The sequence below is a fragment of the Ailuropoda melanoleuca genome, chromosome 8, assembly GCF_002007445.2.
Source record: "Ailuropoda melanoleuca isolate Jingjing chromosome 8, ASM200744v2, whole genome shotgun sequence".
Classification (NCBI taxonomy): Eukaryota; Metazoa; Chordata; class Mammalia; order Carnivora; family Ursidae; genus Ailuropoda; species Ailuropoda melanoleuca.
The window spans coordinates 77,484,272-77,498,039 of record NC_048225.1 but is presented as its reverse complement, the minus strand read 5'-3'; the positions used below and the strand labels follow the sequence as shown (position 1 = coordinate 77,498,039).

At 34.2% G+C, this 13,768-nt stretch overlaps 1 protein-coding gene across 1 annotated transcript in view; it reads right to left on the bottom strand.

Moving 5' to 3' along the window:
• KLHL20 (kelch like family member 20) overlaps positions 1-13,768 on the bottom strand; it is a 59,902-nt gene that overhangs the window by 32,310 nt on the left and 13,824 nt on the right. The window contains exon 3 of the mRNA XM_002916949.4: positions 8,896-9,469. Coding sequence (XP_002916995.1) covers positions 8,896-9,469 — 574 coding nt within the window. The remainder of the gene's footprint in view (positions 1-8,895; positions 9,470-13,768) is intronic.

Below are 13,768 nucleotides of genomic sequence, written 5' to 3'. Positions count from 1 at the left end.
AAATTTTTCCTATCTAAGTTAATAAGAGAGATCTATCTGTAGTTTTCTTTCTTTCTTTTTTTTTTTTAAGATTTTATTTATTTATGCAACAGAGACAGAGATAGAGACAGCCAGCGAGAGAGGGAACACAAGCAGGGGGAGTGGGAGAGGAAGAAGCAGGCTCATAGCGGAGGAGCCTGATATGGGGCTCAATCCCATAACACCAGGATCACGCCCTGAGCCGAAGGCAGGCGCTTAACCGCCGTGCCACCCAGGCTCCCCATCTGTAGTTTTCTTTTAGTGTTTATGGTTTTGATATCAGGGTGAATTTGTCTTTATTTGGCAGCCTCCTCCTCCTTTTTCTGAAAGACTTTATATAAAATTAGTATTATGTATTCCTTAAATGTTTGACAGAATTCACCATCTGGGATGGGCATTTTCTTTATGGGAAGGTTTTAAATTACTATTTCAATTTCTTTCATAAATATAGGGTTGTTCTGGTTTTCTGTTTCTTCCGGAGTCAGTTTCTGTAATCTGTGTTTTTCAAAGAATATGTCCACTTCCTATCAGTTATTGAATTTACTTGCAAAAAGTTGTTAATACTCCCTTATGCTATTTATTTATTTCCCTTATGCTTTTTAATCTGAGGGATTGTAGTGATGTCCTCTTATTTCTGATACTGGTAATTTGTGTCTTCCCTCCTTTCTTTCTGATCAAGTGTAACTAGAGGTTCATCAGTTTTTTTTCAAAGAACCATTGGATTTTTGCTCTAGCCTTTATTCTTCTCTTCCTTCTACTTACTTTTTCTAGTTTACAGTAGTAATCACTAGAATAAAATCACAAATGTTCCTATATACCAAAATAAATAAAATAAAAATATAGAGCAAGGAAGTTATCATATAGAAAAAGAAATGCAGTAAATATAATTATATTAAATACCTTTTATAAAAATATAGTATGATGGAGTCGAGTGCAAACATATCAGTCATGGCAACAGATACAAAGGGGCTTTAACTGCCTATTTAAAGAAAAGATTTTCAAACTGGCTCACAAAGTAAAACTTAATTCTATGCAAATTCAAGAAAAATACCTAAAACATCATGATGCAGAAAGGCTACAAGTGAAGGGCAAATGCACAAAGATGAATCAGGCAGGTGGAAACAAAAGAAAACAAGAATTGAAAGCCAGGTATCAAAGTAGAATTAAGACGACAAATGAATTAAATCTGACAAAGGAGGATACTTTATAAAGCTAAAAGTCACAATCTGTAATTAAGATACAGAATTGTGATTATATATGCATTAAGCAACATAGTGACCACCTACAAACCACAGATGATGCAAGGAGAAATAGAAACACACTAAAAACAAGAGACTTTAACACACAGCTTTGTGGACAAAATAATATAAAAGAGCTAAGTAATATAATCAATAAGATAGACTTTATGCATATATATCAAATACTATACTATGAGAATAGGGACAAGAAAATATACCTCCTTTCCATGCACATATGGAATAGTCAGAAAAATTGATCATATATTACATGACTAAAAAAATCAGTAAATTTCATGAAGTAGAAATATTACAAACACTGACTGCAGTGCACTAAAACTAGAAATTAAAAACAAAATTAAAAAAATACAAAAACTCCTTCCACCTAAAAATTTAAAATTTTGCTATTAATAGTTCTTGGTAAAGTGAAATACAAACAGAATTACTGTAAAACAACAATTTAGCAATAAAGACTCTATTAAATACATTTAAAACAATGATCAAAGGAAAACTATGGCTTTAAACACTTATAGTAGTTAATGTAAAAGAATGAAAACAAATCAAATTCTCAAATCAAACAGGCAGAAAAATAACACAGCAAGTCAAAAGAGAACACAAAGAAGAAAGTAATGAATGTAAAACCAGAATGTAATGAAACAGCAAAAAACTGTAGATCTAATTAATAAGTCTAAATACTGATTCTTTGGAAAAACATAAACAAAATAGACATACCACTAGCTACCTTTTTCAAGGAAAGAAACACTGAAAGCACACATATACAAAATGCAAAATATTAAGGGGTAAGGGATGCCTTGGTGGCTCAGTTGGTTGAGCATCTGGTTTTGGCTCAGGTCATGATCTCAGGGTGGTGAGATCAAGACCCGAGTTGGGCTCCGCACTGGTCATACAGCCTGCTTAAGATTCTTTCTCTCCTTCTTCCTCTGCCTGGCCCATGCACCCCTCCTTTGCCCCCCGCCTCATATGCACACGCTCAAAAAAAAAAAAAAAATCAAGGGGCAAATAACCATTGATGCAGAAATTTAGAAGTTAAAAGAAATTACTTTACACCTCTATACAAATAAACTTGAAAACGTAGATAAAATTGGTAATTTTCTAGGGAAATATAGTCTACCAAAACTGATCCTAGGGAAATTTCGTAGAATAGAGAAAATTATCAATAAACTACTTCACAAAAAAGCACCAAGCCTAGACAGTTTCACAGAGAAATTCTACCAAACTTTCAGAAAGGACATAGTCTCAATGTTGTATAAATTGTTTCAAAGCACAGAACATGCAGGAAAACTTCTAAGTCATGTTCATGAAGTATAACATGTATATCTAACCTGATAAAGACAGCACAAGAAAATTAAAGACTACCATCACTTCTGAATAGCAATATAAAAACACTATGTAAAATATTAGTGAATAGATTCCAACATCACATTAACGGTACACCATGACCAAAATGTGTGTACGTAGAATGCAAAGATGCTTTAATTTTAGGACCTCATTTATGTAATTCATAATAATAATGGGTTTAAGGAGAAAATTCATATGAGTACTTCCATAAATACTGAGAAAATCCTTGACAAAATTCCTAAGCATCCAAGAAAACAGGAATTGTTTTACATGGATACTTCCTTAATATGATAAAATAGTCATACTTCAATACTAAAAACAGCATATCAGTTAATGGGAAAACACCAAAGTCATTCCTACTAATGCTAGAAACAAAGTATGTCCAATATTTCCATTACTATTTAACATTTTACTAGAAATATTAACCCAAGCAACTAGAGAAAAAACACAATTAAAGGGATTAACAACTGGAGAAGAAATAAAACTACTGATATGCAGATGACATGATAGGATGTTCAAAAAACTCTAAAGAATCAATGGCAAAAATAACTCTAAGAATAAAAAAGTTCAGTAAGGTAGCTTTCATATACATTAATGGCAATTGGTTAGAAGCTGTAATGAAGGGGGAAAAAACTACAAAAGCAACAAAAAAAATACACTAAGCTTCAGAAGAAATGTACAAAACTTAAATGAAGAAAACTATAAAACATTCCTGAGAGATAAAAAAATAGAACTGAAGAAAAAGAAAGACATTTCTCATTTTTTAACAGAACTCAACATCATAAAAGCAACTGTTCTTAATTTACAAATTAATATGATCCCAATAAATACACCAAGGTTTTTTCTTAGAGCTAGATAACGTGATTTTAAGTTCATTTGGAAAAATAAACATGCAAAAAGTTAGGAAAACACTGAAAAAGAGAGTTATATAGGAGGGGTATTAATAACCCTACTATGTATTAAAATTTACTACAAAGCCTCAATTATTAAAACATTGGAGAAAACAGTGCGGTAGTGCTGTATGGCCTACACTAGAAGATCTAGAAGCCAGCACACACAGAAATTCAGTATATAATAAAGCTGTAATCGCAAATCATTGGGGGCAAAAAGAGACTTTTAAATAAAGGGTATTGGGACTAGACAGATATTTACATAAAGATAGTAGTATTTCACACCCTACACAAGATAAACTCAGAGAGACCATATATATACTAGAAAAAATACGGGTGAATTCCTTTGTAACCTGAGGAAAGGGGAAGACTTCAAACTCGGCCACAAAACCCAGATGCGATAAAGTAAAAGATTTATACATTTGACAATGTAAAAAAAACCCTTTTGCATAACCAAAAATACCATAAGCAGAGTTGAAAGGCAAATGCAAACTGGGAAAATGAGTAACATGCATCACAGATAGAAGGCTATCACTGTTAATATAGAGAGTCTCAACTTTAAAACATTGAGGAGAAAAAATATTTAAAAAACTGAATAGAAAAATGGGCAGAAGATAATAATAAACAATAATAAAAATTATATAAAAAAGGTCCCCTAAACATATGAAAGATATTCAACTTCATTTATGTAAAGAGAAATGTAAATTAAAACCACACCAAGATTCCACTTCTCATCTATTAGACTAGCAAAAATTCAAAAGGTTGACAATATAATCTGTTAGTGAGGCTATGAAGAGATCAACACACTCATATATTATGGTCAGAATGGTTCCATCCCCACAGAGGGGAATTTGGTAATATTTAACAAAATTACATATGCAGTTAACCTTTAGCCCTGCAGCCCCATTTCTAGGAATTTATCCTGAAAATAAACCTCCAACAACACTGAAATATCCAAACACAGGCTATTAATTGCAGCATTATTTGTAATGGGAAAACATTGAACACTATTTAAATGCTCACATATAGGAAACTGATGAACAAACTGTGGTATACAGAAGGAGAAGAATGCAGCTGTGGAGAGAGAACAAGGAAGATCTCTGTGAACTGATATGGAATGAATTTCGGAATAAATTAAGTAGAAGGTAAAGTGCAACAGAGAATATACACAATGTTACCTTTTGTGTAGGACAGAAATGGAAATAAAAAACCATGCATATGTCTCCTTAATTTGCCAAAGTAAGCACAGGAAGGATAAATCAGACTATAAAGCACCAAAATAATAAATGGTAACTAAGCACTATAATCCATCAACTAGAATAAAAGTCTATGAGTTCATAATGCTAATCAACCACTCAGAACAAGGAAAATTCTTCCTTATAGAAGAATGTTGATAGAAGAGAGGGAATTTTTTTTTTAATCACCATTTTACAACCATCATAGTAATAACTATTCAGGCAGAAATTATCAATGGATGTGAGTGAAAGTGAGTAAAAGCTTGATAAGGAATAGGATATTTACATGGATTCAAAGCACCTCTCTGTAAAAGTTCTTACTAATTACAAAATAATAACTTAATAGGAAACTCTGGGGACTCCACTTAACCAAGTGATCAAAGTTAACATAATCAGTAATGGGACAAATAGATACCATATACTTCTGCGATGCACTGAGAAGGACAAAACATCACTTACAAAGTACTCCTGTCAAAATGTGTGACTTGAATCTACCCATGAGGAAACATCAGACAAGTGGCCTATGCTCTTAAATGTGGAGAGAACTACTACAGATTATCTAGAACTCAAAAAACATGACAACTAAATGCAATGCAATCATCTGCTCTAGAATCTGGACTGGAAAAAAATTGTTATAAAGAACAATACTGGGACCGTTGGTGAAACTGGAATGGGGACTATGGATTAAATAATGTTTTTAATCAATGTTAAATTTCCTGAATTTGATAAATGAACTGTCATAAAAGAATTCTATGTAAAAAAAATGTCCTTGGTCTTAGGAAATACATACTGAAATGTTCAAGAGTACAGGAATATGATGTATGGAATACTCTCAAATTGTTCAGAGAAAAATATTTCATATAATAAAGAGAGAACGGTAAAGCAAATGTGGCAAAATGTTAACAAACGGTAATCTTGGTAAGGGATATATGGAAGGTTTTTTTTCTTATAATTTCTTGTAAATTTGAATTTTTTTCAGATAAAATTAAAAGTTGTTTTTTAACCTGATAGGTTAACAATAGTATCTTGCTCTTTTTTTTTTTTTTAAAGACTTTATTTATTTATTTGACAGAAAGAGAGCACAAGCAGGGGAAACAGCAGGCAGAGGGAGAGGGAGAAGCAGGCTTCCGGCTGAGCAAGGAGCCCAACACAGGGCTGGATCCCAGGACCCTGGGATCATGACCTGAGCCAAAGGGAGATGCTTCACCGACTGAGCCACCCAGGCACCACAGGTATCTTGTTCTGATGTATGTTTCTTTAATTATGTGTAAGGGTGACTAAACTTTCATATGTTTATTTATATTTGAATATCTTTTTACGCATTACTTATTCATACCCGTTACCCATTTTTCTATTGTGTTTTTCATGTTTTTTTCACTGTATTTGTATGATTTTTAAGGGAATTACTGTTTTTTTCTGTCATGTATGCTCCATGTATGAGTTTGGCATTGATTTTTTTGATTTAGTTTATGGTGCTATTGTTGTTATTGTTGTTATAAAGAACAAAAATTCTTAATTTTTAGACAATCAAATTTATCAATCTTTCTTTATGGCTTCTCAGTTGTATCCTGGTTGGAAAGGTCATTTTTACTACCAGCCAACTAATGGTATCTTCTAGAACTTTTAGAATTTCTTTTTTTAGATTTAAATTATTCATCCATTGGGAATTCCATCTTTATTTTTTCCCCCAAATCACCATTTTCCTAATGATATTTATTAAATAATTCCACTTTCCTCTACTGACTTTAAATGTCAACTTTTGGACTCTTTTCAGCTCCACCGATCTATACCTTCTCTAGTACCAAAATGTTGGTAATGTTTTAATAATTCTTAAGGCCAATGGCCTTAATCTTAGTTTTTGGAAATGTCCTGGCTACACTAGTGTGTGTATATCTATATCTATATTTATATCTATATCTATATCTAATTTCCTCATCCTTAAAAAAAAAAATCCCTTCCATTGCATTTCATGATCTCACACTCCTGGTTTTCCTCTTCTCTAGTTATTCCGTTTTCTCTGCCAGTTGCTCTTTCACTAACCATCCTTCAATGTTGGAAAAATTTTAAGGCTCTTTTCTTCTCTCTCCCTTCTCGGTGATCTCATTGGCATTGATTTTTTGACCTTGTTGATGGTGCTTTTTTATTATAAAAAAAGGTTTAAATTTTTATGCAATCAAATTTACCAATCTTTTATAGTTTCTGGGTTAAATCCTGTCTTAAAAAGATTAAGCCATCATAGTTTCATTATTATGAGTTGATAACTCCTAAATTTTAATCTCAGTTGATAACTCCTAAATTTTATTATGAGTTGATAACTCCTAAATTTTAATCTCAGTTGATAACTCCTAAATTTTAATCTCTAAGATAAAAGGCTCAAAAACAGTGGCCTGGCTCAGTATCTCTATTTAGACATATTACAGATGTTTCAAATTGAATATATCTAAAACAAAACCCATGATCTCATCTCCTCAAACTGCTCCTCTCTCCAATACATTTGTAGCACAAATTCCCAGAAATGGGAATGCTGAGTCAAGGAGTGTGAAAAAAAGTGTGCAAATTTCCTTTCAAGGAGGTTGTATCGATTTATATTCACACTAGCAACGTAGCTCCATTACCTTGTCTCCATGGCCTTGTCAACAGGGTGTGGAATCAAACTTCTAGATATTCGTAATCTGATAGATTATAATTTTGTAATATAAGAAATGAAAAATAGTACTTTGGTATAGTTTTAATTTGTGTTTGTGAACAACCTGCAGCAGATTTTCATATGTTAAGGGCAATCTGAATTTTATTGCCAACTTTGGTTACATCATTGGTCTAGGTTATTGACCAATTAGATCTCTTGCTGTATTAAAGAGATTATTGTCTGGGATAGTTGCATTAAAAGATTTTATTTTTAAGTAATCTATACACCTAAGGTGGGGCTCAAACTCACAACCCTGAGGGTCAAGAGCTTCATGCTCTATTAACTGAGCCATCCAGGCACCCCCCCTCTCCCTCACTTTGTTTTGGACTTTTATCTTGTTACTGTTTTGTTTTTTATTTTTATGTAGTCAAATCTATCAATATTTTCTTCTGCCTTCTGTGTTAGTCAATTAGAAGAGCGTTTCTCAATTCAAGATTAAAAAGGAATTGCTCCATGTCATCTTCTAATATTTTCATGGTTTCATTTTGTATTTTTAAATCTTTGATCCATTGGAAGCTATCGTGGTGGGGAGAAGAGTGCTATTAAAGTACAAAAGGGACCATGTCTTTTCTTAAAGCCCTTTAATGGTTTTCTATTGCTTTTAAGATTGAATTTCAAATTCTTAACATGGCCTATTAACTCCAGTGTAATGGGGCTCTGTTCTTTCTGGAAAATCATTATAACACCCTCCCTTTTGCTCTCTGGGTCTCACTGGGTTTCTTTCAGTTTCCTAACCTAGTTATGCTTTTTCATGTCTCAGAATTTCGCAATCGGCTGTTCCAGAACCAAGGTTAAATCTCTCTGTAATATGTGAAATCATCCAGGCTTCTTTCTAGCACCTATTAACTGTAATTAATTATTTGTGGAATTATGCATTCAATGGCTATCCTCCCTGCTAGACTGTAACCTCCATGAGAACAGACACTCAAGGCATCTTGTTCACTATATGTAGCCTTTTTTCCCAAGCACAGTAGCTGAAACAGCTTTTCACATATTTATTAAATAAATGAATAAATGAAAAATAACATTTAATGAAACATTCTTTTCATATACATGTAACTTCATTTTTTCTGATTGTTAGTTCTCCAAGTAACTGCTGATTTATTATTTATTTTGCTGAACAATCCATATAATCAGGAAGGTAATGTTGCATGCAAATGACTGATACCAGGTATCCTATCAGACACTGGTCTCCTAATGAATTAATAAATTGTATTCTGACTTATAAACTAGTTTATTAATATGGCTAGGGAGAATCAAATCCCTAAACTTTAACTTTTGTTGTCAGAACATAAAATTGGTCTCCAAAATAAAAACCAGGCTTAGAATTTGTAAAAACTTATTTCTTTGGTATTATGAGTTAGAATCAGCAGTAAATATCCAAACAGGTACATGTTAGTTAGCAGAACATGAACTCATATTGCTCTCCTGACCAATGCATTATGAATGCATTCAAACCAAGTACAACTCACCTCTTGAAAGTTATGTTGAGTAAACTTGTCTGCTATTCTTAGCAACTCACGACATGAATGTGTGTCAGCAAAAGCCCGAATGCCCAGGCAATTAGAAGGATCTAATTGTCTCTTTAGGAATTCACAGCAGGCTTCCTGTATTTCTGCCAGCTGAAGAAGGCAAGCAGCTGGCAGAAGGGTCTGAACATTGCCCTCTTCCACAGTTATCTGGGAGGTATATGCAAAGTCAATCAGTAGTTCCATAGCCCTCTCATCTATGTCTCGAATCACTACTTCTGTCTGACGGCTCTCTGCCAATTCTCCTGTAAACATAGCTCGGAAGTAGGGACTACAGGCTGACAAAATGACTCGATGGGCATATATCTTCTTAGCGCCCACAACTAGCACCACATCGCAGAGCTCCCGGTGCTTTCTCAGAAGGTTAATCACTTCCAAGGTTTGTCGAGGGTGCTTGTCTGAGATATAGGGCATGCGGGCAGGTTGGGGAACCCCTTCTGGCAGTTTATTGGGGTCTCCAAGGGTGCAGCGGCTTGTTACATCCATTCCAGTCTCTCCTGGTCGAATGTTGGTACACCTACAGGAATGGGGGAAGGAGGGAAGAAAGATGATGGTAATATTATTAGAAACTCACTCTTGTCATAAAGTGTTCACAGTCAAGAGATAGGGAAACCTGCAGGTAATCAAAGGCAGAACTAAGCTCCCAAAGAGCTTCCTTTCTAAGAATGCTAGAACTCATAAACTTCCTTAAAGTCTTCTGAAGAACAAACATTAATCCCAAATCAGAGCACTTTCATTATGTACTCCCACTAAAGGACAATTCTTTTTTCATCTCAAAAGTACTCAGACTAGACTGTCTTGGACCACATCTTTTATAACTACCTGTAATATATTAATAAAAAGTTATGAAAAGCACTTGTAAATTATTCTCTCTGCACAAAACAGACCTATGGACTTTAATTCCTTAATCTGGTTTAACCAAAATATTGATAATTCTTATTTTTCTAAAACACAGAAATGTTTATCTCTCATCATCATAGATAATATTTTAGCCTTCTCTCCGGTTCAGCACAAAAGCTATAAAATATTATAGCTCATGCTGCATGAAACGATTAGAAAAATGAGGCCAGGGCCCCCCAAATTAATTTTATATATAGTACTATATTTCCTTTATTCTAAGATGCATAGTTTTCATAGTTTATACAGGCTATCACAATGGTGTTAAGTAAAAAACAAACTAAACTAAAAACAAACAAACAAACCACAAGTCCGGGTTACAAAAACTAGTGTGTTGCTGGGATGCTACAGATAATTGCTGATGGCTAGACATAATTCAGGACATTCTTTGGTCTGTGAATGAGAGGAAAGCTTAGAATCAAACTTTGTGATATTGAAGAAAACTTAGGTATTGATTATATGGATAAATACATGTTAGACCATCAGCTAATAAAAGCTTTATATACCTTTAATGCAATATTTACACTTCTAAAAAGTTATTAAATGAGTTATGGGTCTTATAAGCAAGGAAATATAGTAAATAACTATGTAGTCACATTAGTTTGTAAAAAAGGGAAAGAATCAAACCAAATATTTTAGAAGCCACTCGCAGGGAGAAATGAGTTAAAATTCTCTTCTCTGCATAAGTTTTAGTCCAACCATAGATGTCTCAAAATACTTTACCATACCTTAAATTAAGATTTCTTTTCTTTTTCTCCCCAAGTCTAACAGCTCTGATACTTGGGTACTATGGCTACTCTGTCATTAGCTAGCATAAAGTTTCAAAGAACGCTGTGGAACAGATGGACCTGGGTTGAAATGCCAGTAGCTGACAATTACTGGACAAGTTACTTATCCTTCCTAATCCGCAGCTTCTAAAATGGGTAAGTACCTACCCCATATGGCAAAGATTAAAGGAGATAATGTACCTAACAGCGTTCAGCTCAGGGCTTGCTACATGTTAACAATTTTAAATTGTAGCTATCCTAGTAATAGAACTATCTATATTCCTTTCAGATAAAGTGGTTATAATTATCCATATTAGAAATCAAATTAAAAGAAATCAAATCTGAGTTGATATGCTTCAATTAATATTTACATGAATTTAATGATAATCCACCAAGTCTGGATTGAAGTTTATCTTTACTTAGAAATCTTTTCCTCATAGTTTATGAAGTAAAAAATGGTAAAGAAGACGGCAGGTGAAATATTTTTTTATTTAGTAGGACTGTTAAGAGCCTAGACAAAGATTTTGTTAGACTAATTTGGGGCTACAGATATTAAATCTGACAAGAAGCCTCATTTGTTTAAAAATACTATACACATTGCGGGCATGTGGGTGGCTCAGTCAGTTAAGCATCCGACTCCTGATTTCGGCTCAGGTCATGGTCTCAAGGTTGTGAGATCAAAGCTCCGCACTGGACTCTGTGCTGGGCATGGAGCCTGCTTAAGATTCTCTCTCCCCTTCTCCCTCTGCCCCCACCCCCACCAAAGTACTACATACGTCCAATTGTTCCTACCAAATCAGTCAGAATCAATGAAAGTTTACTATGATTAAAAAAGAAATGTATAGGTCCATAAATAGACACTCCTCACTTTACAAATAAATACTTTTCTAAAATTTTAATTTTATGCTGACTGAAGGTTTGTATTTTTCTTTAGCAAGAGTGCTATAAACGGGGGCTAGGCTTAGTTGTAAAATCAATTCAGTGTGTCACAAGCAGCACTAAAAAAGTGAAATATAAGAAAAGAAAAAATATTGGCATACATCCTTTTAGTTCAATATGTTTCAACTATGTGTTCTATAAACATTTAAATTCCTATACATTTGTATAATCAGGTCCCTTTGCAGGCTGTATGATATCAAATAAGTTTAAAAGCCACTGACACAGAATTCTGACCTGAGTTCTGAAGTCCCAAGACAAAAAGGCCAAGAGGTACAAGGAGGAGGAAAAGAATATGTGTCGTTTTGGGATTGATCTAGGATTTGCTGCTGTTGTTGTTTTTGGTGGCTTTTGGGTGGGGTGACGGCTGAGCTTCGGAAGCTACTTTTATACAAAGACTCTGGAAGTCTGTAAGTTGGGCATTTCTTATACATTTAAGTACGTGTTACCCCAATGGTACTACAGGACACACTCCTGAGAGGCTGTAATAACTATTTTCCTTTAAAAAGGGACCTGAAAAAAAAAAAAAGGTGTCAGCTCTGTAAATTTCTCAAATTTGATACACATTGCATCACAGGATCAGGGTATCTTATGTGTTAGTAAATTTTACATGTTAATGCTCTCCAGAAGTCTTTAAATATGAAAACCACCCTTCCTTGCTTGCCATAATCTGTTACCTAGCTTGAAGAACGCAGACTGAGATTTGAAGCAGAATGGATGATCAGGTCATTTAGCATAATACTTCCCTTTAACAGATGAAGAAACTGATTTGGTTAGGTGATGTGCTAAAATCATGAAGCTTTCCTTTCTGTAGAAAAGCAGGTCTCCTGATGCTCCTGGATAAACCACAACTATCTCCTGGGGCACTGAGAATATTTAATAACTGGGAATGATGTGACTGCTGTGTTGAGGAGAGAAGGGAGTTGTAGAATTACTTAACAATTCAAAATAAGATTTTCAGTTTTTTTCCCTTATGGATACCCAAATTTCTGTACAACTCTTTTTAAAAGCCCAGGAAAGGGGCGCCTGGGTGGCACAGCGGTTGAGCGTCTGCCTTCGGCTCAGGGCGTGATCCCGGCGTTACAGGATCGAGTCCCACATCAGGCTCCTCTGCTATGAGCCTGCTTCTTCCTCTCCCACTCCCCTTGCTTGTGTTCCCTCTCTCTCTGGCTGTCTCTATCTCTGTCAAATAAATAAATAAAATCTTTAAAAAATAAAATAAAATAAAATAAAAGCCCAGGAAGTTGCAATAAATGCAGATTATTTTGGCCCAGTCATCATAAAGAACTTCACCAGTGAACTATCAGAAGAATCAACTAACTTGGTAAGAGGCCTACAAAATGAATGTTAAGCTTGAGGAAAACAGCATAACAAAATTGAACCTAAGTCTTTTCCAGCTAAAAAATACTGGGATAGTCTAAGAAATTTTCTTAATTATCTTTAAACATTTCTAATAAAATACAGTCAAAGGCTTATTACCTTTTAAAAATTTATTCCAGATAATACATAAGAGAAGCAAAGTTTACATATTATGTTTGTATTTCAGAAATTCAGGGGTTAATTTGCCAGATAAATGCCGCAAACTTGAATTGACAAGTGTAATGAAGATATCTGGATCTGCATAATCACCACACTGCATCTACCGACATGCAGCGAAAAGAGAATCTATGCCCCTCTAAAATGGTAATTATTTTTTAAACAAATATTTACTAATTGCATATAATTTACAAAGCATTTTGCTTGAACTGAGAAAAATTCAAAGGACTAGAAAGAGGCGATCAGGGAACCTAACTACTGAGAAGGGGAGATACATGAATAACCAGAGAGAGGGCAACCAGGATACGAATTGTGGTCAGAAAGGCAAAAATCAATAAAGTATTTGTTTATACCAGAAAGATTCTAGATCTAACTGGTATAAGCTACAAGGTTACTTCACAGGTATGTATTTTTGTTGTGAAGTAGGAATATTAAATTGGGTTATTCTGGAACTTAGGTGAAATATCCTATACCCATGGTCCAGATCATTATATTTGTTTCTGATTCTATATTCATTAAGCAGTCTTCTGATGAATAATTCTTCCAAAGATATCATGTTATTTAAAAGGGGGATAGGTGGCTCCAACATTCTGATTACTGGGTTTTAGGTCAGCTGCATGTGAGTCTCACAGACTTAATCATCTAAGACGATATTGAGATAGTCTAACATCTGGCCTGCA